Here is a 26,421-nt window from a genome sequence, read left to right on the forward strand (position 1 = left end):
ACCCCAACTCGAACACATTTAGAAAAAGCATGAGCCTGGGAACAGAAATAACCTTAAGAACATAAGCCCTCTGGGAATCCACAGAAATTTTAGGGGAAAGGACTTACATTTCCATAGCATTGTTCCCAGTAAAACTATCAACAGGAAAAGTTTATCTTTAGAGCCCCCGTCCCCATTTCCACGCTAGACACTGTTCCCTCGCCCCTTCAATTTCCCATCATCCTGGCAGCTATGCTGCCTCAACCACAATCTTGCTCACCTGATGGTATCACTGAATAGATAACCCAACACAATTTTGTAAACTGAAAACAGTTTAGGATATGTCCCTCATAAGGGTATCTGCATCCTCAAAAGGGACTCATAAAAATGCAAAAATCTGCATGACCGGAAAGAATGGAGTCAAATGACATTCAAAGTAGCTAAAATAATTTTCCTAAGCCACAATCCAGAATATTGTAAATATAGATGGGGGAGGGCATTGGACTTAGAGGGAGAGAACCTACCTACCTACTTTAAGGTCAGCCCTAGGTATAACGGCTAAGTTTACAGAGAGGCCCAAGAACATATCTATACGTTGAGAACACACTGCCAACTTGTATCAGTGAGGCGAGGGTCCTGGCAAAAAAGAGAACTCACCTCAGATGGTTCAGATGAAGAGACTTTAGTAAAGGAATTACTTAAAAGTAGGGTTGGGGAACAAGCCACTACCTGATCTCAAGACTCACAATAAACCTCAAGAAACCAAGAGCAGGTGGTACTGAATAAAAGGGAAAGGAATGTCAGGGCATCCAGAGACTAGAGAGCAGGCGAATGGTTGTCTTGGTGCGGTAAACCAGAATTAATGTAAAACCAATCTAAGCCTCAGCTTTATCTTTAGCAGACAAAGGAAATCCAGGCACATCAACCTCTTCTCACATTTCTTATTTTTCAAATCTTTTAGTCACATTTGCAACGCTACTAAAGTCTCTGTGAGATCAGCTTGGCTTTCAGCTGTATCTCTGAGGGCTAAGTAGAGAGCAAAGTGCCTTATTTAAGGTCAAATAGCTAGTTGGTGGCAGAGCCAGGAACAGAAATAAAGTCTCTTCATTCCAGCCCAGTTTGTCTGCATTATCACTGTATGGCCTTTGTCCATCCCACCCAGTTTGGCCTGTAGGTGTACATGTTCTTTTCATTTTCCCTGCCTCCCTAGCAATTAACTCCTCACCTCCCAGATCTTGTTTCATGTGTCCTGCATGCCTACTTGGAAAAAAAGAAATAATGATAAAAACTTTCAACAAGCCAGAAAGAGAAAAAAGTGTCCTCAATCTGATAAAGAGCATGTAGGAAAAATCTACAAGTAACATCATACATGATGGTTAAAGACTGAACACTTTCCCCCTAAGACTAAAACAAAGTAAGGATGTCTGATCTCATCTCTTCTATTCAACATTGTATTAGAAGTCCTAGCCAGTGTAGTAAGAGAGAATAAAAAAGTAAAGAAAAGAAAAAGGCGTACAGTTGAGGAAGGAAAAAGTAAAACTGTTTTTATTTCCAGATGGCATAATTGTGTAAAATCCCAAGTAATCTACCAAAATCTACCAGAAATAATATTTGAGTTTGTAGTCATAGTGGAAAGAAGCCACACACAAAAAGCAACTGTATTTCTATATACAAGCAACTACAAATTGAAAAATAAAATTTTTTAAATACCATGAAAATGGCATTCAAAAACATAAACTATTAAGGGATAAATCTAATAAAATATGTATAAGAACTTATACTGAAAACTACAAAACATTACTGAGAGAAATTAAAGAAGTTGTAAATAAATAAAGATATTATATCTGTGTACTGAAAGACTCAATACTATTAAGATGTTAAATCTTCCCAAAATGATACATAGATTCAACACAATCCCTACCAAAACCCAGCTGATTTTAAAATTTACATAGAAACAAAAAAGACATAAAATAGTAAAATAATCTTGAAAAAGTTGGAGGACTTTCACTACCCAATTTCAGGTCTTACGATAAAGACAAAAAAAATTGAGAGCGTGTGCTATCGAAGAAAGAATTGACAATTAGATCAATGGAAAAGAATAGAGATTCCAGAAATAGATCCAGCCATGTACAGCTTCCAAAGAGTCACTGAAATAAATCATTGGAGAAAAGGATATCCTTTTAACAAATGAAGCTGCAAAAACTGGTTAGAAAAAAAAATTAATCTTGACCCCTACCGCACACTGTAAACAAATAATGCTTCAAGAGGGATCATAGATATAAACCTAAAAGCTAAAGCTAAAGCTTCTAGAAGAAAACATAAAAATACCTTCATGACCTTGGAGTAGGCAATGATCTTTTTAGATAGGATGTAGAAAGTTCTAACCATAAAAGAAGAAATTGATAAACTGGACTTCATCAAAATTTAAAACACTTATCAAAAGAAGGATCAAAAGATACTTCTACTCACTCTGCCATTCCATTCCTGTGCCAGCAGTGGAAATGGTAGAAACAGGGCCTCTGAAAAGCTGCTCCTTCATAAAAGCAATGAGAACACTGGCAAAAAATTGTCAAAATCATATTTTTCAGAACTCTGGAAATTACCAATTGATTGGATGAGGTTGGCAGCAGCACTGGCCTTGGCTAACCGCAAGGGCAGGCTGAGCTCACCATCTTGGACTGCTGGTGGCTTCAGTGGGCTCCACTCACCAGGGGCTTGTCCACACAGCTCCCTCAGCACTCACCATCCCGACCAAGATTTTGTCATACCTTCCAGCTGATCCCTGGATGCTAGCAGCATCATGCTGCATTCTTCTAATGCATAGGGCCTGTTTGTTTGTTTGCCTCCAATTCACCCAAAATTATGATCATACTAATAAGACTGGACTTTCCCTGCCAAAAAAAAAAGAAATTCAACTACCTGGACCTGAAAGCATGGGTGGAATTAATCTTCCAAAATTTGTGGGAACCAAGAACTTGAGGCAACCCCAATTCATGCCCCATTTCTGCTTAGCAGTCCCCCACCACGTGGTCTCTTCTCAGTGGTGTTTCTTCTACTGGAGAGCCAGGTGGCCAAATCCACTAGCTAAGCATACACCCTAATGGGGCTTGAAATGCCTATAGAATCTTCTTGCACATGCCCTGAACTTGCATGATTACTCTCTTCAAGCCCTCTCCCTTTACCCCTAGTGGCAACAACAGAGTGAGGGAAGCAAATAAACTTTCTTTACTAGCATTGTTCTCCAACTAGAGCAACATCTTCTCTTCTATCCTCCCTTTATATCAATTTACAGGAGGGGAGGTGAAGGCTTTGGAGGAATGATTTTCTGGCCTCAGCCCTTCCAGTAGGTATCTGGCCTTAACCACTGGCAGTTCTCTAAACTTAGAATGTGAGTACTTAGTGTGTTCATGGTCTCAGCTTTGGGATTTGACTGAATTTCCAAGATAACAGGAAAAACTCTATTAATAAGAGTTTTTAAGAAAGGAGTAGACAATATGTTTAGCAAAACTAAAATGAGTTACCGAATCAGACTTTTAGACAGTCAATATTTTTATTCAGCGCCTACTATGTTTCAGGCTCTAAACTAATTGCTGATTGTACAGAAGTAAATAAAACACAGATAGCCCCTCTTCTCATTGAGCTTATGAGCTTGGTAAAAAAAAGAAAAAGAAACAATAGACAATAACTAAGTAAATAAACACAAGAATTATTGCTAATAGACATAACTGCTATGAAAGAAACAATAAGAATAAGTGGCAGAGAATGGGAATTACATTGATCGGGAAAGTTACTATGAGGAGGTGACAGAAACAGGATTTAAAGTAGCCCAACTCTCTCACTTAATAAATACATGATCTATCTATTACTTAATGTCTCCTAGACTTACTTTCTTCATCTGTAAAATAGAAAGAACAATTTACTCCATATGGGGTTGTTGTGAAGATTCAATTAAATAAGAATATTAAAGGCATTTTTTTCCTATTACTTTCCTCGAACATAGTAAAGGTTTTTAAAAGGCATTTATTATCATTATATAGAGGATTAGCACTGTAAAGTGGAGAGTGAACTGGACCAAAAAAAAACAAGATTCAATACTTATTAATTTTATAACTCTGGGCAAGCCACATAACTGCTCTGAACTTTTGTTTTCTCAACTGTAAAAAAAGAGAAAACAATATCTGGCAGAAAAAGAGACTATAAACTATATTATAAGACAAAAATAATCATTTGTAAAGCCTCAGAGTACCTGATATGATTAAATAAAGAACATAACACTCTTAAGCAGAGGTGGATTTCTCATGAAACTAATGACGCTTAAACCTTAGGGTCTCTCACTTCTATAGGCCACTGTGAGTACTAGGAGTCACAGAATTTTGCTGTGGGAGGGGCAGACAGCATGCAATCAGGAAGTATTTATATGTAAACATTTCTGGTGTGCTGTCTCAAGAGATCTCAGGAAAAAGGGAGGCTAAACCTCAAAGACTCCATTCATGGGTCTACAAGAAAAATGTCTCTCTTGAATATTGGCCCTAAGTAATGGAAGAAAAAAACAATCTTCCCTGTATATTTAACTACAAGCTAGACTTCACATGGGTTTGTTCCCTGGGTTGTCCAAAAGACTTCAATACAAATACTTAGTATAAAGTAGCTATGGGTTAATGAATTTCCCTGAGTATCTAAGAAGCAAATACACAAGTCCTCCCTGGAGAAACCATTTTTAAACCCCAGTCTCAAAGAATTCCAAAAAACTACCATGACACATGAACTCTCCATCAAAAATCACAAACACAGGAGAATAAAAATTACTCAAGGATTACAAGCCAGCAAAAACAACAGACTCTAGAATACTAAAATTGTCATAAATAGAATATAAAATAATTATGTGTCATGTCTTCAAAGAAATAAAAGACAGGGGTCCGGCCCCGTGGCGTAGCGGTTAAGTGTGCGCGATCCACTGCTGGTGGCCGGGGTTTGAATCCCGGGCGTGCACCAAGGCACCACTTGTCAGGCCATGCTGTGGTGGTGTCCCAAATAAAGTGGAGGAAGATGGGCATGGTGTTAGCTCAGGGCCAGTCTTCCTCAGCAAAAAGAGGAGGATTGGCATGGATCTTAGCTCAGGGATGATCGTCCTCACAAAAAAAAAACAAAAAAGAAATAAAAGATGAGGTTTAAATCAAGATTAAAAAGCAAGAGATCATAAATAAATATTTTAAAAGAATAAAAATAACTTTTAATAAGGAAAACTATAATTAAAAGAAATAACAAATGAGTATAATAGCATACAAAAGCAAAAGAAAAGAAAAATCAGTAAACAACAGGCATATCTAAAGAAATTATCCAGAATGTATAATAGAGATAGAAAACATGAAAGGAAAGGAAAGTTGAGAGACACAGAAAACAGTGAGAAAGTAAATCCAATATATGTCTATCAGAGTTTCAGAACGAGAAGAGAGAGAAGTGGGGAGAGGCAAAATTTAAACACATATTAGAAAGCCATTAAAAGCACCCAAATAAAAGGAGAGCTGTGTTCATGGTGGAAGACTCAATATTTTAAAGATGTCAGTTCTCCCTCAGTGATCTATGGGCTCATAAAATTCCAATCAAAATTCCGATAGGCTTCTGGATGAACTTGACAGGCTAATTCTAAAATTTATATAAAAGAGCAAAGAACAAGAGTAGCCAAGACTCCTGAAGAAAAACAAGTTGGAAGTAGGGGTAGCATTAACAGATACTGAGACTTGTTATAAAGCATCAACATGGGCCGGCCCCGTGGCTTAGCGGTTGAGTGCGCGCGCTCCGCTGCTGGCGGCCTGGGTTCGGATCCCGGGTGCGCACCGACGCACTGCTTCTCCGGCCATGCTGAGGCCACGTCCCACATACAGCAACTAGAAGGATGTGCAGCTATGACATACAACTATATACTGGGGCTTTGGGGGGAAAAAATAAATAAATAAAAATTAAAAAAAAAAAAAAAAGCATCAACAATTAACACAGCGTGGTATTGAGATAGGAATAGACAAATTGACCAATGAAACCAAAAAAAAAAAGACTCAATAACAGACCAAAAAATATATGAAAACTTGATTTACGACAGTACTGGCATTGTAGAATAGTGAGGAAAGATACATTTTTCAATAAATGGTTCCAGAAAAATTTCTTATGCTTACAGAAAAAAATGAAATCGGATCCTACCTCAAAGAATGCATAAAAATTGATACCAGGTAGATTAAAGATGAAAATGTGAAATACAAAAACTATGTAACTTTTAGAAGATAATATAGGAAAGTAATTTTTTTATCAAAGTGGAGAGAAACGCTTAATAAATAAACACACACAAAAAAAATCCAGATATCCTAAAAGAAAAGAAGTTATAAACTCAAATTAAGTAATTGTGTTTATCAAAAACACTATGAAGACAGCGAAAAGACAAGCCGTAAAATTAAGAAGATATTTTCCACAAATTGACAAAGAATTAGTGGAAAGCAATAAGAAAAAGAATCCCGTCCCCCAAAAAAGTGGACAAAGATTTGAACAGGTACTTTACAGAAGAGGAAACTCAAACATAAGAAAGAAAAACAGAGAGAGAGAAGAAAAGGGAGGGAGGGAGGGAGGAAACACTCAAATTCATTAGTAATCAGAGAAACAGAAATTCACTCCCTTCCCCCAACCCACCCTCCTCTTCATTTCTCTGTCTACCACTTCAAACCCAACAGACTGGCAAAAATTTTGAAGTTTAATTTTTAATATTAACTCTTGGAAAGATACAGAACTTATATACTGTACAATACGGCACAATCACTTTGGAAAACAACTGGTGTTATATAGGAACATTGAAGGTGCACATAGCACAAGAATTACCAAGTACACACCAAGTGATAGACCCTAGATATCTCTGGCACATATGCACAAGATGATATCAAAAACATCATATCAGCACTGCTGAGTATAGAAAAACGTGGAAACAGCCCAAACGCCCAATGAAAGCAGACTGGACAGATACATTGCAATATATTCACAATGTGAAATAATACTCTATAGCAATGAAAATGAATGAGTTACAGCTCCACAGAAAGAAATAGATAAAACTCAGCAACACAGTGGTGATTGAAAAATGCCAATTACAGAAGACATACATTTGTAGTTCACTTATATAACACTAAAAAAAATCTAATAGAACCATACTATGTATTCTTTCGAGGTAGCATGGCATAGAGGTCAAGAGCACACAAGCCACAGCCAGACTGCCTGGGTTGGAATTCTGGCTACTACACTTACTAACTATATGATTAGACAGTTATTTAACCTCTATATACCTCAATTTCCTCATCTGTAAAATGGGGATACTAATCTACCTACCTCTAAGGACTGTTTTAGGGTTAAATGACTACATGGCACTTATAAGTGTCTGTCACAAAGAAACCACTATATAAAAGTTTTATGCTGCCATCATCATTAAAGATATAAATATTTGGTGAAAAAAATAATGAAAAGCAAGGGAATGATAAAATATTCAGGACAATTAGAGGAGGCTAAGGGATGGATTAAGGAAGATATCTAGGTGGACTTCAGAGGTTATGGTAGTCCCTTTGTTATTAAAATGGGTAGAAATACTCAGGTATTTATTGTGTTACTATTCTTTATAATTTACAAACATTTTATAAATATTTTGTTGTATTCTCTGTTCTCTCTCTTCAATAAAAAATAATTTTAAACTTTATAAAACTAGGGATATGTGAGTTTACACAATCAAGTTACTACTGTCCACTCAAAGTTGCCACCCTAGAAAATCCACAAAAAAAATCTCTCAATAACAGAGAATATTTTACTGAGATTCCGTATCTTGTTGAAAACATTAGAGATTCTTTTCTGGAAATGCCTTCTGAACCTGCCACCACTCTTTTGAACATTCCAAGTGTTGACAGTCCTCATCCTTTGAGGATAGATTTTATTTTATCCAAACAGCAACCAGCTATTTAAAACCAAGTTTGATAGATGGGATGGGTGACTTAGCTCTATGAAAGAAAAGCGAGATAATAGTGTGTTTCATAAAACCGTTTCTCAAAGTAATTCCAAAGAATAATGGACTTCCAGGGTTAGCAAAGTAATCAAATCCAATCTTCCTCACAACTCAGGAACTAGTTCTGCCAAGAACCCAGACAAATGGCCAGTCAGCTCAGCTCAGAATTTCCAAGTAACACAAAACTAGACAAAACACCCTAGAGCATGAGTGGGGATGAGCACTGATTACTCATTCATCTAATTGCCACACTTTCAAATTTATAATCTTTTGTTATATTTAATTGGTTAATATTGGACGACTGTTTCAGTTTATAGATATCAAAATCCTATTTCTACCATCACGTGCAGTAGCTCTCTTTCCCAGAGGAGAATCAATACAAGTTGATAAGTTGATAAGCATTCATGCATAATTCACCTAAGTAATTGATGAAAGGAGCAACCAGGATATGACCAAGTACAGACTTCCTGCTCAAACAGAAACCTGCCTCCAGTTTGGAATTAATAATATTCATGGGAGTGGTTTCCATCTTGACCATAGGGAAATCATGAAAAGCTATCAGATGCATTGCTGAAATCTAAACATAAACTGTCTATGGAATTTACCAAATCTATTACTATAATAACCCTATCTAATAAATGAAATTGGGCTAATTACATATATTTTATTTACATATATATGTGTAAAATTTATTTTTTATGTAATATATATATTTTATTTACATATATTTTATTTTATTTATTTATTACATACTAGCTGATTGTGATTTTCCTTTCTAAGTCTACATAAGATATCTGTTTAAGGACTCTTTGGGGAATTTTGTAAACATTGCTGTTGAACTTATTAAGCTATAATTTCACCTTCATAATTCTCACAATGGAATATTTTCCTATCACCATTCTTCCAGAAACTCTACCATTTTCAATATTTCTCAGACATTATTGGTCCATGGTTCTATGATCAAAGGAAACCTTTCCCCTTCAAAGAGAGTAGGTTGTTTTAAAATATGTTCTTTTTGATCTTGAATTCTTTCCCATTATCAATATTTATTCCTCTCCTCCAGTTTTAAGATAATTCTCCTTCATGGAATTACCTGAAGCAATATTCGGCAAAAACCCATGTCCTTTAAAGATCTAAAATTCTAACATTATTTTCTTTTAGGAATCTTTCAAAGGTACAAAAGTATTAGAAACATCCAACACATACTTGCTTTCAAATACATATTTTAAACAATGCAGACTGTCCTAAGGCAATTCTCATCTCAAAAAATGTGAGTGGCCGTAATTGTTGCTTTTTAATTTTTCTTCTATTTCTTTGCACCAACTTTTAGACATTTACCCTAGATAGAGGACAATGCCATATTAAGCATATAAATGGAGGCAGAGAACGGGAAAGGGCAAGAGAAGCAGGGATAGGGAGAGGGGAAGACAGCATGGGTTGCCCAAATTCCACATTTGATCTTGGTTCATCAAACTGGACATGCAAGACAGGAGGCAGCCAGCATCCCACAACTACTACACAAGCTGGTCCTAGACAAAACCCTTCTGTATTACCATTTACTTCAATCCACCTTGTTATGGGCTGAATGTCTGTGTCCCCTCCAGACGCACAAGTTGAAGCCCTAACCCCCAATGTGACAGTATTTGGAGGCGGGGCCTTTGGGAAGAAATTAGATTTAGATGAAGTTATGAGGGTGGGGCTCCCATAATGGGATTAGTGTCCTTATTAGTAGAGGAAGTGACTAGAGCTGTCTCTCTCTCTCCCCCTACCCCCATGTGAGGACACAGTGACATGGTGTGAAGGTTGTCTGCAGGCCAGGAAGAGAACACTTATCAGGAACCCAATCAGTGAGCACCTTGACCTTGAACTTCCAGCAACCAGAAATGTGAGAAACAAATTCCTCTTGCTTAAGCCAGCTAGTCTATGGTATTTTGTTACAGGAGCCCAAGCTAAGACACACTCTAACTATAGCAATAAGACTCTTACTTAAATTAAATATTATTTATAAAATGACTCCCCTGCTTAGAAACAAAGTAACTCCTTGTTCTCTCCAACATTAAATCCATATTTTCAACCCAGACTTTGAGTTGTCCCATCCACCACATCCCTGCATCCATCATGCAAGAGTCCATCTCATTAATCCATATATGAGGTCTTTCCAGCAGCTAAAGGAAATTGCTCATTCCCGTACCTTCACAAATACTAATTCTTCCACCAGATATGGCCTTGTTCTTCCTTTCCAGCTGTTCATATTGTTGTCTTGCATTCCTCCTTTCTTATTAGAAAGCAAAAATAAAAATAACCACCATAAGAACTGCGAACCATGAGCCTTCTTGGTGATTTCCCATAACAGAATTGCCCTTCTCTGCTTACTGCCCTGCTCCCTTCTACATCTTGCTTCCTTCAGGAAAGCCGACATTAGTGGTTTGGTGATCAAGATTCTGATATAAATGGTGTGGGTAGGATCCAGGCCTTGATATTTGGAAAACCTCCCCAGGGAATCGAAAGTGCAGCCAGGGATGAAAGCCACTGGGGGATCAATGCTTCTCAGTCCAGCTGTGCAGTGTCACCGGCCAAGCTCTGGAAACATTCTCTTAATTAGGAGTCATCCACAGATCTACCAAATTAGAAGCTCTGAGGCCTAGGCATTTGTATAATTAAATAGTTCTTGCCAAACCCAGATTGAGAAACTCAGGCCAAAACAGTTTGTCAGTTTGATGGTGGAGCAGGGTGGAAGGTTATGAGGCCTACTGCCCTCTTCCCCTCCCATTTTGAAAGTCCCTTAAAGTCCAGGAACACTGTCCCTTTTAACATCATCAAAACATCATTTAGAGGGGCCGTGGCTTAGCAGTTAAGTGCGCGCGCTCCGCTACTGGTGGTCTGGGTTCGGATCCCGTGCGCGCACCGACGCACCACTTCTCTGGCCATGCTGAGGCGGCATCCCACATACAGCAACTAGAAGGATGTGCAGCTATGACATACAACTATCTACTGGGGCTTTGGGGAAAAAAAGGAGGAGGATTGGCAATGGATGTTAGCTCAGAGCTGGTCTTCCTCAGCAAAAAGAGGAGGATTAGCACGGATGTTAGCTCAGGACTGATCTTCCTTACAAAAAACAAACAAACAAACAAACATCATTTAGATATTATATGGTGCCCCATAAGGTCATTATTAAAGACCCAGCTTCATTTAGGGTGGTACCAACAACAAACAAACACATAGAGACAGAGATTGGATTGGTGGTTACCAGAGGGGAAGGGGGGAGGGAGGAGGGAGAAAGGGATAACTAGGCACATGTGCGTGGTGATGGATTGTAATTAGTATTTGAGTGGTGAACATGAGAACATGATGTAATCCATGCAGACACAGAAGTATAATGATGTATACCTGAAATTTATACAATGTTATAAACCAATGTTACTGCAATAAACAAAAAATTAAAAAAAAAAAAAAAAAGACAACCATTAGAATCACTTTTTACATTCAGACCAATAAAATTTGTTTTCCATAGTATATGCCCAACAGAACAAGCAAGTGTGGGCACATGCAACAGTGTCCTGTTTTGTGCAAAAGAGGAACAGAACATGCAAAGCAACAAGGAAAAACATGTGTTACTCAGAAATACTCTGTGCCCCCTCAGGACTAACCACTATAATGCTGAAACAACCTTCAACTTATTACATTAGGGAGCACAGAAAAGGGAGTGAATTCTGTCTAGAAGAGGGGTGTAGGGAAGGCTTCACCAAGGAGGTGGCATTTGAGCTCAGTCTGAGAACCTCAGAGCTATGAGAACATCTTGAGCTGGTACAGAGAGTCACCAGTGGGCTCACATATAGGGAACACGAAAGAAAGAAACAGAGCATGAAGCTGGACGGCTGCGGGCAAGAGGATGAAGCCTCAAATGGCCTACTAAGGAGGTCGTAGACAACAGGAACCACCAAAGGTAATATACAAGAGAACCAATTACAGGGGCTGGCTTGGCGGTATAGTGGTTAAGTTCGCACGCTCCACTTCAGCAGCCTGGGGTTTGTGGGTTCGGATCCCAGGTGTGGATCCACACACCACTCAGCAAGCCATGCTGTGGCAGCATCCCACATACAAAATAGAGGGAGATTGGCACAGATGTTAGCTCAGTGCCAATTTTCCTCACCAAAAAATAAACTAAGAGAACCCATTACCACTCTGATCTCTGCCAAATCTTTCTGATTCACAACTTAATAGAAGTACAATATAACATTCATTCAATGCTATAGTTCTCTGGGAATCATGAAACGTTCTTACAACTGTCTTATTATAATTTTGCAACATCTTTAGACAATCTGAACATTCCTGAAAAGATTCACTATCAGAATAAAAACTGCAAGAGAGGCCTTTAAATGATGGTAAAATTTCCTAAGAAAAGCTTACAGACTATTCAAGCTCATGATCAATCCCCCCAGGTATCCCCAACTGCTATCACATTCAGTTGCTATAACAACCTGCCACTCACTGCCACTTTACACCAGTAACCTGAAGACAGCTGGATCCAGAATAGGTTAACTCAACACAAAGCAGAGGACGCCAGTGGAGGAAAACTCAGCAGGGAGGTAATTAAAAATGAAATCACTATTCTCTTAATGATCTCTAAAAGCAAATGATAATGTACACCCTTGAACACATGCGGCATGTGTTGAAAGACTGAAAGGTACACCAAGAGGGAACACTTTATCACCGACCAAGAAAGGTTCTCTCCTCAAGTCCCAAACGTCATCTCCACCCACTCCCTCTCTGCAGCAGACTCTCTGTGCAAATTCCCGAAGGTCAAGGCGGGTGCCTCCTTAATCTTTCTCTCTCCAAATTTAAACATTTCTCAGCCTCATTACTGACCTATTCCTTTGCCTCTCCCTCTGAAAAAAAACAACCAGCTCTATCTCCCGGCCTAAGCAAATTTTTCCACCAATGTTGTTTTTTCTCCATTTCTGCTTTCCACTTGCAGAATGTTATATCAACAGCCTTTTGCTCACTGCTAATTTTACTCCCTCCTTCCCGACTGGCTCTTATCTTTTCTATGGCACTTGTCCTATTCCACTATGCGATAAGGTCAGCTCCCATTTCTGATCTTTCTTATTAGATTATAGAATACTTGGGGACAGGGACTGTCTTATTTTGAGCCACAAAGTGACCAGCAAATGGTAGGTGGCCAATATGTGTTAATGTGATTGGAACTGCATGAAGAAATTTTGCCCAGTACACAGAAAAACTCCAAAAGGGTGGTTTCTTCAATTTGGTGGTTTAGAGCCTGTGGGATGCGGGAGGCCCGATTATTTAATCATGGGCAGAAATGGCTCAGACATGTCTTTTTGGCTCTCAAGAAGGAAAAGGAAAAGAAAAACTGTATTTTTTGTTTGTTTGTTTCTGTAACTTAGAAGAAACCAGAACTCTATTTAAAATGAGTAGTTGACATTTTGGCTGCAGGGAACAGTTCTCAGGAAAATGAAAAATGAAATAAAATCAAAGAGTAGACAAGCACATTTTTTTTATTGATGTTTTAATAGTTTATAACATTGTGAAATTTTTGGTTGTACTTTTTTGTTTGTCCATCACCATATATAGGTCTCCCTCCACCCCTTGTGCCCACCCCCCACCCCCATTGCCCCTGGTAACCACACTACAGTTTTCTTTGTACATGTGTTGGTTTATATTCCACATATGAGTGAGATCATACAGTGTTTGTCTTTCTCTTTCTGGCTTATTTCACTTAACCTAATACCCTCCAGGTCCATCCATGTTGTTGCAAATGGGACGATTTTAGACAAGCACATTTTAAGTGACATCAGCATTTTGTAAGATGCTACGGAGCCTCTGCAAGGCTCTCTTTGCTCATTGACTATTGAATGCGGATACTGCTCAGTAACAGCTACACTGTGTGTGTATATGTGTGTGTGTGTGTACACACACTCATACAGAAATATTTTTTATTTTTATTTTTATTTTAATATCTTACATAGATATTTGGAAGAGTCAAGTTAAATGTCCAAGAAAACTAATGAGAAGAGGAATATTATGTGGGGTAGACATGAGGAACGAAGAAAAAGATGAAATTCTAACAAGAGAATATGATGAACAAGGGCTCACACTTCACCTTTTCATGAAGCCTTCTCACACAAAGCCCACTGCCCAATGGCCATTCCTGCCTGAAAAATAGCTCAGTATGTACTTATCAAACTGTTTCCATATACACTACCTCTGATTGCTTTAAACTCCCCCTAACATCCTTGTTGCAAATTATTCAATCCACCAGTGGAAGGAGAAATCGTGAGCCCTGTTCTCTTCCACCAGAAGAGGAGTGCTCCTCGGAGACCACCTTCTCAGAATGCACTCAGAATGCAGTCGCATCTAGAATGAGGAGTGATGGCTCACCCAAGTGGTCTGCCCACTCACAGCACCCAAGTGAATTAAAACAGGAACCAACTGGACTGGCCAGACAGCTCCTAGCCTTATAAGGATAACAGCAATGAGCAATTGAGCATCTACTTTCTATCAGACATATATGAGGAGTTCTTAAAAAAGCAAGCACTAGGCAGTATTATTATTATTATTATTATTAGAGCAGCTTCACATAGAAGTATGATGAGGCCCAGGGAGGTTATGTAACTTGCCCAGAATTGCATGTTAATAAAGGATGGAGTTGGGATTTGAACCCAAAGGGTAACCCCTTGTAGAAGAGATGCCCACCCTGCCATGAGGTGTGATGTGAGTGTTGGCAGGGGAGGCTAAGAAAGGAACCAAGGCCAGTGAGGAAGAGGCATTATACCTAAAAATGGGAGAAGCAACATGAAGACTTCTTCCTGACTCAGGACTGGTCTGTGGGACTCAAGAGCTTTCTCTCTAGGACATACAAGGTTCCAGCCACCACAGCTCCAGTCATAGTGTCACTGCCTCAAAAGAACTTGCAGAAAGTGGCAACACTCTGGCAGATATAGAAGGGAAGCCCTCTGAAAACCCAAGATGTCCAGGGAGGACTGCAGAAAACATGGGAAAAGTCCCAGTTCCGTAATTCCTCCAAGAGAGAACAACGGTCTTCAGGACTCCACTAGCTGTTCTCCCAGCCCTGAGCAATGCAGCAGAGAAGCTTCTACCAGAGGCACAAGTGACTCCTAGAGAGCACAGATTTGGACTATGCTATATAAGATTAAAGGCCATTTGACATTAATAAAAACTTTCCTGTTGGAGGGACTTGTGGCAAATGTGCTCACAGTGAAAACGGACTAGATTTTTCAACAGGATGGATTTCTGTATAAAATACACAAGGGACATGGTCTTTCATTTTGTCAGTATTTTGGTCGGCAGCACATTCTTGGTCTTGGCAGATAATATTTCAATGTCTTGGAGAACTAGGTTTTCCGTATCCATTTACTATCCTATACCCACCTTTAATAGATGTCGCTGAAATTTAAACAGGGCATAAAACCGGAATCCACACCAAACACGTCCTAAAAAGCACCTAACTATTGCTTGCAGCCCACCTAGGATGTTCAGCAGTTAAACACTGTCTGTGTCAAAATGTACACTGGGCGACATGGGGACACTGCCGCTCCTCCCGGCAGGGACCTTCTCCACAGCAGGGGTCTCACAGCAGCCTCCTGGGCCAAGAATTAGTTACAACTACCTCAACTTTTTCAGGAATATCTCTTAAAACCACACAATTTTCCTGGTGAGCCTGCTGCACTTGATCAATAGATCACAGGGTTTAAGAGTACTATGTCTCCGTCTTCCCTTTGAACACAAATCGACCATTTTCTAAGCTGAATTCACCAGAGTTTTCCAGTGGAGCCATGCTCCTCCACAGACCCCCAGGCGGAACAGCACTGTAGGAAGAAGGGGCAAAGGAGGCACCCGACAGGATTCCTCTGAGGCTGGTTGGGAAGGTTCACCCCTCAGCACCAAGGGCCCCAATAATCAGACAGTGTAATATATTTATTTTAATTTTATATTTTATACTTTCAATTGTTTGAGCTACTGGTTTACTACAGATAGGAAAAGAATGAGGAGAAAAAGTACTCTTTAACTGGTATTTGCCTTTAATTTGTCTTCCTTTTACTCAAGACAGTTTTCTGACATCCATATAATGTTAATAGTGAATTTTATTATTGCAACCACAAAATTTTCCAATTCCAAGCTCACCTAGACCCCAGGCAAGTTCTGAAAAAGTCACCAACATAGTCCTGAAGCATTTTTGTGAATGCACAGATAAGTGAGGGCGGGTAAAGCCTGCCCCTTCTCAAAAAATAAGAGTATAAAGAGGTCCAGAATGGCAAACTCAATCTACTATTCTGGTCCTGACTCACATTATTCTTCCTGCTTACACTGTGCATTCATTTTGTAGCAGATTCTCACATGCCCTGGTGGACAGAGCACATCCTCAAAGCTACACTAGGAGCTATAAGCCCTCCAGGAGGACACTGCACTGCTCACATTTCTTAAAGAACAATATTATCTTAGAACTGGCAGTGTAATCTAAACTTTATCAATCTTAAGATTTTTCACACTTAAAAGAACCTCAAGTCCTTAGAGTAATTTGCAAAGTGGAATTTTTGGTAAAAGTATTAGATGTTTACAGTTTCTGTGATGGTATTTCTAAATCCAGCTCTTTTCTATTCTTTCAAATCTTAATCCCATACGTGTACATTAATCTCTAAGGTCAATTAATTACATTCACAAGTTATTAAAAACATTTTATATTTAAAATTTTTGTTATAATTTATCCTATACTTAATAAGAATCTCATATGCTGTCCCTCCCCCACACACTATTTCAAATCCCACATTTATTACATTCATATTTAATTTTGCCTTGGGATTTATAATCATGGATTAAATTTTTATTGTTTCAGAGGTTTTTAAATAGAAAAGTGGTTATAAACTAGTATCATGTTTGCTTTATTCTCCTTCGTTTAATCATTTAACTGTCGCTGCATTATCAACTCAACCATGATTTATTTTTTAAATTATTTTAATAGTTAATACATGCAGATAAAAAAAACACAGTATAAAAAAGTAAGTTTCCTTATTATTGTCTTCCAATCCTTTTACAATTTCATGTAAACTCTTTACATAAGATTTTATGTATCTTTCCAGAACTATGTTATGCATTTACAAGTATATACATATGTGTGTGTACAAACATATTTTTATAACATAAATCATAGCATACTATTCACTGTTCTTGGCAATCATTATTTATCAGAACACAAAGATTTGCATCATACTTTTTAACTGCTGCATCATATTTCATTGTTTGGACATACTGTAATTCAGTAATTAATTTACCAGTTGCACAAATTCAGGGAGCCCTCCACATTGTCTTCTATGTGAACAGTAGCCCCTGGGGTTGTCCAAGACTCTCACTATATTGTTTCTAAACCTGCTACAACAGTGCTGCAATGAATACCCTTGTCAATAAGGCCTACGTACATGTACCAGTAACTAATCTATCTGTAGAACAAAACTCTAGAAATGAACTGATCAATTAATTATTCCCTATAAATGACACCATTTACACCTCCCTCTTTCTTACCCCCCATCACAGTCCTGTTGATTCTACCTCTAATCTATACTACTTCTCCATTGCCTCCACCACCATCCTAGACCAGGTCACAATGAGCCCTTTCTTGGAATATTGCAAGACCTTCCTGTCTGGTCTCCCTGCATTCCACCAGCCTGCCTTCCAGCCTATCTTCTACAGGGCCACCGGGGTGACTGTTAAAAATGTAAATCTGCGCACCTAACATTCCTGCTTAAAACCACTTAATATTTCCCTTTGCCTGAGGTAAGTCCAAACTCCTTAGCACAGCCCACCAGGCCTCTACAATCGGCCTTGCTTAATAACCAGGCTCATCTCTTATCCTCTTGCATGCCCACTCTACAGTCTGGCCATACTGAACCTCTGTCATATCCTCCAGAGAAGTGGTCATGATCTGGCCCTTGGCACACACGGTTCCATCTGCCCAGAACACTAACTCCTATCTAATTCCAACCTTCCTTCTAGCCAGCTCCTCCTCCATTGTCAGTCCTCAGCTTAGACATAGAGCATGGAGGTTAAGAACACAGGCTCTAGATCTAGACTGCCTGGGTCTGTCTCTACCATTTACTAGCTGTAAATCCTGAGATAGTTAATCTACTTCTCTGGATTTATTTTCCCCAGCTGTAAAATGGGACAAATGATAGTATCAACCTCATAGATTTGTTGTGAGAATTAAATCAGTTAGTGCATATAAGGCACTAAGCACAGCAGATGGCTCTTAGTGAGTACTCAGTACGTGTTAGGTATGAGTACTATCATATACCCTCTTTAGAGAGGTCTTCATGGACCCCTTACACAAGGTTAGGTCCCTTTGCCATAGTAACCCTGCATAACGAATGGGTCTAAAGAGTAGATGAAGATGTGCTGGTGATTAACTGACTAATGTGACTGCATCCATTCATTTAATCATTCATTCACTTACTCAACACATATTTAGATGTGCCAACTCTGCTCCACAACCCAGGCTAGACACTTGCAAGCACTGGGAAGACTCACTGCCTTTCCCAGGGCTGCCAAAATAAGAAGTCACACAAATCGAAACAGCTCCCTGGTTATTGATTTTGCTATCCAGTCAGCTAACATTTATAGAGCTACTACTAATGCCTCATACTCAGGCAGTCTTCTGGATGTGAGACATAGAACAGGAAAGTCCAACCAAGTCCCTGGCTGAGAGAGCTTACTGGCAGGCGAAGAGTCTGACAACAAAAATACACTTCTAATATAGAGTAAATCACGGTAGCAGCAGTGGCGAACAAGAACGAGAGCAGAATAAGGGATGCTGTTCTAGATAAGGTGTTAACGAAGTCCTCTCAGAGGAGATGACATTTGAGCAGATCCTTAAGTGAAGTGAGAGAGAGAGCCAAGAGAGTTCCAGACAGAGGTAACTGAGCGCAAAGTCCCTCAGATTTTTGTCTTGTTCAGGGGAGAGCAAGGAAGTAGGTGAGGCTGGACCTCAGTGAGTGAGGGACAGAGACAGGAGATGAGACTGGGGTGGCACTGGAGCCAGAACATGCAGGGCTTCATAGGCCATGATGAGGACTTTGCATTTTCTAAGTATGAAAACACACCATTAGAGGCATTTGAGACAGGAAGTGATAGGAACAGATTTGTTTTAAAGGATCACATTAGCTGGTGTGTGGAGAACAGATCTGAGTGTGTGTGGAAGGGGATGGGTATAATCAGGGAAACCATTAGGATGCTACTGAAATAGTGCAGAAAATGGTGGCTTGGATTAGAACGATAGCAGTGCTGGCGGTAAGAAGTGGTAAGATTCAAGCTATACTTTGAAAGCAGAGCCATTTGCTAATGGACTAAAGGTCGATTATGAGTAAAAAAGAAAAGCCAAGGATGACTCAAGGTTTCAGGACAAATGGTAGTACATTTACTGAGATGGGGACACTGAGGGAGGACCAAGTGTTGGTGATGTGGAAATCAAGCATTTGGTTTTGTACAAATTAAGGCTAAGATGCCTGTAAGACATCTAGACAATGAAGTCTTGTAGGTGGTCTGGAGTTCAGGAGAGAGGTAAGGACTGGAGATAAACATTTGGGAGTCCTCAGCATATAAATAGTATTTAAAGTCATTGGGCCAGATGAGGTCCCAGTGGGGAGCAGCTGGGAATAGAGAAGAAAAGAAGTGCTAATACTGCACCCCGGGGCTCTCGAAAATTATGAGCTGCAAAGGCAAGATTGTTCTAGCAAAAGAGGCTAAAAATGAGCAGCCAGTGATGGAGGAGGAAAATCAGAGTGGAAAAGGGAATAACTACTTACAGAGGTAAAAAGGGGATGCGAGGAGAAGAGGTATGAAAAGGATTCCTGAAGGAACTCATCACAGATTTTCTGCTGGTATCTTCCCCTTTTTATTCTTAAATACCACTCCCTTCCAGAGCCTGTGGTTTCTCTTCCATGCTTACTCCCCTAGGTTTCCTTCCTCTCTCCATTTTTGCTGCACCAAATGTGTGTATGTGTGTGCACGTGTGTATGTATGAACACATGTGTGCACTTGCAGTAAATAGCCAAGAAAAGAACTGGTCAAAAGATATTCAACCTAGAGGAGAAATAACAAACCAGGGGAATTGTTGGTCTTCTTGTTTTTGCTATTTAAGAAGTCTACAGCTCAAGATATTTGAAATATATTCTTCCGGGCAGGGATACAAGTGGGACCATCTTGACAAAAGGTCAAAATAACCAAATCTTCCCTAGTCCAATCAATCTTCCCTCAATTATTTAAATTTTCAGGCCTATAACATCCTCCCTTTGGTTTTCCTTATTATGTCATTATGTCCCTGAGGTGACTGGGAGATGTCACAAGACAATTAGTCCTTGGAGCTTGCTGGAAAACTTCCCCTCAGCTTGAAAAAAAATCTAGCAGAGGTATTTCCAATTAAAATAACTTAAAAATTGTGGTGTAATTTACAAAAAAAACAACTTTTGTGATATTTAATTAATTAACCTTAGCAAACTAAAAGTGGTGACAAACTAATCTGTTTACTCTCTCTTCCTATACTTTTGTTTCTTCACTTCTGATAACAGCTTCTATTTCCCTTTCAAGCATAAATTTCCATGCAAATCAAACTAAAAGAGAACAAAATGGAAAGTTTTAAATTTCTCTTTGATTGAGCCCAACTCTAATATTCTCTTTAAGTCTACTGATGAATTTTTACTGGACCCAAACTGTCTTTCTTTTTTTGGGGGGGTATTATCAAGTATATCATCTTTTATTTTTATGGCTGTCATATAGTACCTAAAATTAGTTATTAAATAGAATATTCAAATCCTCATCAAACGTCAACTTTGTAACATGCCATACTTGTGGTCTAAAAGACTCTTTTAAGCTCCAATTCATATTTCCCACTGTCTGCTCTATATCTTACCTTGAAGATCCCTCAGACCTACCACGCCCCAAACTGAACTTTTGCTCCTTCCTCCATCTCAATTAATGGCCCTTTCATCCCCTCAGTTGCTGGGAGTCCTCCCTGAGGACTCCAACACCCTCAACCTCCACAATCTATTATCACTAAATCCAGTCAATTCTACCTCTACAGTACGTCTTGAAGCTCTCCATTCACTGCATCTCCTTTGCCCCCACACCAATCCAAGCTATGCTCACCTAGATTCCTGCAAAGCCTCCTAACTGGTCTCTCCTCTTCTATTCTTTTCCCTTCCAATCCAAGTCCAATCTCAAAATATTTTTCTCATAGACACCCTTCTGAAAATAAAATCAGGTAAGATATTTCCCTGGTTACCAAAAACAATCCTGTCGGACCAAAATAATTCATCAAAACATAATGATACTGAATTATGATGTTAGTTGCTAAAAGGATCTCAGAGTTTCAAAAATCTGAGAAAAATGCAGATTCTAATTTAATAATTTACACATGATTTAATCGTGAGCTTTCTTCTTCTTACTATGAGTTCTTTCATGGAGAGATCAAGGATTCGCATATGAGGCAAAATCATCAACAACACTTACTTCATGAAGAAGTCAGCTAAGAACACGGGGAGAATTTCTAAACTTTGTCCTTTTAAAAAGTATCTTTTAGGATTCAAGAATTCTTGCTATATTACTATTGACCTCTCCTATTGATCATACAGATTTATGAAAGATGTTGATGGTGTAGCACCTCCTCTGTTTTAATTTCTTCAAAAAAGTCTTATATTATTCGTACTGGTAAAGATTTTATGACTTCCCCGGAAGTCTAGTCCTCATTCCCAAATGACCTTGCTACTTTGTTATTACAAGTCTGATATAAACTCTGAGGAAATAGTTCTTATATGCATCTATTTTATTTATCAAAGCATCTACTTATGCATGTTGTTAGTTGAGGGTGCTGTTGTTTTCAAGATATGCAAAAGAAAACAAAATGTTATCTGGTGAAGAGGAGATGTTTAGCTCCCAAGCTACTTCCTAATGCCATTTCCATGGAAACAGGACTTTTTTCCTTAACTGAGAAGACATTAATAATCAGGTGTCTAAAGTCATACGAAAGGGAGAAAAGGGGACAGAAATTACCAGCCAATCTTTTCTATGTCAATGGGGAACACAAGCACCATGACCCTCATCTAGGAGAAGAGCAGATATTCAACAAGTTACTATCTCATCTAATTTTCATTTCTAAATACATCATATGATGACAACAAAAAAATTGTCATCAGAAAGAGATTTTGAGCAAAACCACTCAAGCAAAACTACAGAGCCCCAGCTTAATCCCACTGCTCCTCTGCAAAGCCTCTCCATACCCATCGTGTATCACCCAGAGTCAAGCACAGAAGGCATTCTGATCAAATGCCGAAGCAAGGGCTATTTGGGCAAAGTAGTATTTCTCTCTCTCCCCTCTGTAGGGCTCTATTTACATAATGTCAAAGAAGCAGATGAAAGAAGTAGGAGAAGAACTCAAATGACTCAAATCAGAATGTTTACAAATTTGTGAACTTCTCAAACTGTACATCAAACATTCAAATGACTAAATTTTTTTTTTAATTTTTACCCCAGATGCTCACTGTCATATCAACAGCCTTGAGCCTTAGGAGTGAAATAATTTGCAAACCATGAGGAAAACTACACGTAATTTTTCAGAGAAAAACATTTAAAACATTTTGTTTGTGGTCAGAATTGGGAGTCTAAGAAACTATCATGTTATGGTTAAGCCTTTCTTTACCCACCTGCTGTTTCAAGATCTGCAAGACAAATAATCTGTCAGAGCAGAATTAAGGACAAAGAAGGGGGAAGTAACTTGGGGTCCATCATCATAGGACAATCCAAAATCACATGAATACAATTATGTGAACAAAAAATTTACAAAAATCTCTGTAAGAAACAAAAAAATGTTGAACAAACTGAAAATCGCCTGGTGAAATATGGCAAATGTTATTCTTTAACACGATTTTCTGCAGAATGTCTGGTCAATAAATATGCTATTAATTTGGTTTTCTTCAAAATAGTAATTTTGGGGGAAACTGTAAAAGGAAAATTATGGCATGTCATAGTGTGGTCCAAAACAGTGGCAACATTTCTTTCAGATATACACCCAGGAGTGGGATTGCTGGATCATATGGTAGTTCTATTTTTAATTTTTTGAGGAACCTCCATACTATTTTCCATAATGGCTGTACCAATTTACATTCCCACCAACAGTGCACCAGGATTCCCTTAATCAGTATCTTGAAGAAATATCTGCACCCACATGTTCATTGCAGCATTATTCACAACAGCCAAGATATGGAAACAACATAAGTGTCCTTTGAAGGATGAATGGATAAAGAAAATGTGATATATACACACAATGGAATATTATTCAGCCATAAAATGAAGGAAATCTGCCATATGCAACAACATGGATGAACCTGCAGGGCATTATGCTAGTGAAATCAGTCAGACAGAGAAAGACAAATACTGCATGGTATCACTTATAGGTGGAATCTAAAAAAAAAGAGAGACAGAGAGTAGAATGGAGGTTGCCAGCAGCTAGGGGGAGGGAAAAATAGAGGGACGTAAGTCAAAGGGTACAAACTTTCACTTATAAGAAGAGTGAGTTTTGAGGATCTAATGTTCAGCATCGTCACTATAGTTAATAGTACAGTATTGTGTACTTGAAAGTTCTGAGAGTATATCTTAAGCATTCACACACACACAAAAAAAGAGTTAACTATGTGAGCTGATGAACGTGTTAATTATTTTGATCTTGGCAATCATTCCACAATGTATATGTATATCAAATCATCACACTGTACACTTTAAATATAAACTATTATATTTGTCCATTTTTCCTCAGTAAAGTTGGGAAAATAAAAAACAAAGAAAACAGTGGCAACATCAAAGTTTATTCCCGCCTGGGGAAAGTCACAGATCCCAGTCCTGCTGGCTAATGTCACAAGAGTTTCAATCAGCCCTCAACACCCCCAGGCTCAGAAACCAGACTTTGTCAGCCCAGTAAAGAATCCTTCTCCCACAGCTGAGACTGAGGGATAAATCCAGAATGCTAGTTGATTAATTTCTATCGAGAAAAGATCCACACGGGGCTCAAATTCTCAGTCTGCATGAAAAGCAACATTTTATCCCCAGCACTATAGCATTCTCTTCCAATTTGGGAAGCCAGAAACAGATGAGTGAGGGTGGGAAGAGATGAAGGCAAGTTGGATGCAACAACTGCAAGGGTTGGCATCAGGCTCCCATAGCCTTGCCTCTCTGACCCAACGCGCCCATCTGGTCTCTGTCAGCGTAACCCAAGTACCCAAAGGCACTCATTTGCCAAGGTTCCCTCCCATCTTATCAGTGCTCAGATAGGCACCACCAGCTTTGCCCCAGTGGCTTTTCCATGTTCCCACGGTTAATCAACCTCACTGCTTATTAACATATTCTTCCTTTAGACTTATTAACACTTTTAATCGCATTAAAGTCAAGTCTGGCTGGCAGGGAAGCCATCCCATGTCTTTAAGGTGAGTGTGTACATCTCTCTATTACAACTGATTTTGAAGTCTGATTTCAGTGGACAACCTCGTGTCCTTTATTTTGAAGTTCTGGGGGGCTAGGCAGCAGGTCTGTAGCTCCCAGGGACTAACAATAATCTCATAATCCTAGTTAGTTCACTTTGTCCAAATTAATTCTGGCCCAGAAAAGATAAAAAGTTTTTAAAAGATGGCTATTTATAAGTAATTAAAATTATTGAGGAAAAAAGGGGGTGCCTGATTGAGAGTTGCCAACTTATTTTTGCTAAGTAAGAGCATTTAAAAGACAAGATACCATCTACTAATACTAAAGATATTTTAACCCAAACATAGGAGAAACGACAATCTCAGGATAAAGTAGTGCCCCTTATAATGATAGCCTCAGTTTTCCCACTTCTCTTCGCACCATGAGCACCTCATTTTATTTCAGTGTGGTCTAGGGTGGGCGTAGGCTGGTGGACTAGCTCTTGGGAAACCATCCTAGGTGGCTCTAATGCTCAGATAGTCTCCTCCCAGACCTTAGGGCAGGATGTTGCTCAGAAATAAGGGCATCTGCCTTGTATTCTAAAGTCTCCCAGCATAGGGAGAAGTCAAGATGGCGGCGTAGGCAGACTCTGAACTCACCTCCTCCCACGGACACAGCCAATTTACAACTACTCAAAATTACCCCTGAGACAGAATTGAAAACTGGATAAGAGGAACTCCTGCAACAAAGGACAATCCTAATTGGGGTGGAAGAGGTAGAAGCTCCCTTCTGGAGAGAAAAAACGCCGCCTTCACAAGTCGCAGTGCCTCACGGCCGCTCCGGAACAGCCCACAGGTACGCAGCCCTCCCTGGAGGTGCGGGCCCTGAGCTGGGAGCGCCCCCGCTGTGGGCATTTTGTGGACCCAGCACAATCGAGATGAGTGGCATAATATCTGACTGTGCCTGCTACTAAAACATTGGGGAGTACCCCCAGAAAAGCTGGTTCACAAAGAAATTGAAACCAGCTCTTAAAGGGCCCATGTGCAAACTCAGCCATTTCAGAAAGCAACCTAAAATCACCAGAAAGAAAGGTGCACAGTGCTTTGGTGAAAAGAGACTCACCTGATAGGCCCTGAGAGCATCTCGCTGAGAGGTGAGACCTCTCCAGGGACTGGGACATTGGCGGCGGCCATTGTTGTGGCCTGGTGTGGGCGTGCTGACACAGATGCCATTGGAGTTCTCCCTGGGGCCTCCTAGCTGAGATCTGCCCCACCCGCTAGAGCACCGATTTAATCCAGCTCAGCCAGGGCAGGCAGCCCACCCTAGAGACTGGCCCCACCCAACAACAAGCCCTCAGGCAACTTGTGGGCCTGCATAGATTGGTGACTGGATTCTCTGCTGCCTGGCAACTGAGCCGACTTCAGTGGGGCAGGGCGTGCACAAGGAGCGGGTGGAGAGTGTGGGGTGGTGGTGGAGTGTGTGGGGCTCCCGCTGTGGAGAGACTGGGTCCACTTCAGGAGGTCAGGGCGTGCACACGGGGCAGGACTGTGTTGACTGTGTGTGTGGACCTGTGGGTGGCAGGGCTTGTCAGCTGCAGAAGACTTGTGCTTCTCAAAGACCCACGTAGGGGGTTTGCCCCACCTTCCAAAGCCTGAAACAATTGGGTGCTCCCTTGCCTGAGGCCAGCCCCACCCAGCTGCAATCCGTAGAGAGCTGACAAGAAACCTAGAGGCTGGAGGTTTATAGCAATTGTAAGGTGCTGAGCCTAACCACCTGCCACGCTGGGGGCCTACTCACTTAAAAGAAATAATGCAACACAAATGTGGTAGTAGAACTTGCAGCCAACTGTGCTGGGGCTCCCCACACCTGATGAAGAGACTGAAGGGCCCAGAACAACTACAAGCAGCTGAGCATTACAACACCTGGCCAGAAGTATAACTCGGCCTCCCTGGGCA

The 26,421-nt window shown here is 39.8% G+C and overlaps 1 protein-coding gene across 9 annotated transcripts in view; it reads right to left on the minus strand.

Moving 5' to 3' along the window:
• DGKI (diacylglycerol kinase iota) overlaps positions 1 to 25,733 on the minus strand; it is a 311,737-nt gene extending 286,004 nt beyond the window's left edge. For 8 of the 9 annotated variants that reach the window (XM_087431314.1, XM_087431324.1, XM_087431305.1 and 5 more), the window contains exon 1: positions 25,589 to 25,732. In XM_087431314.1, coding sequence (XP_087287440.1) covers positions 25,589 to 25,698 — 110 coding nt within the window. In that variant the 5' untranslated portion in view covers positions 25,699 to 25,732. Of the gene's footprint in view, positions 1 to 25,588 lie in introns of all 9 variants that reach the window. The other variant, XM_087431348.1, reaches the window with a different exon arrangement.
• Positions 25,734 to 26,421: the final 688 nt, after the last annotated feature.

Source organism: Ceratotherium simum, chromosome 1 (assembly GCF_057802395.1).
Source record: "Ceratotherium simum simum isolate JZ-2026a chromosome 1, ASM5780239v1, whole genome shotgun sequence".
In the NCBI taxonomy this organism is placed as follows: Eukaryota; Metazoa; Chordata; class Mammalia; order Perissodactyla; family Rhinocerotidae; genus Ceratotherium; species Ceratotherium simum.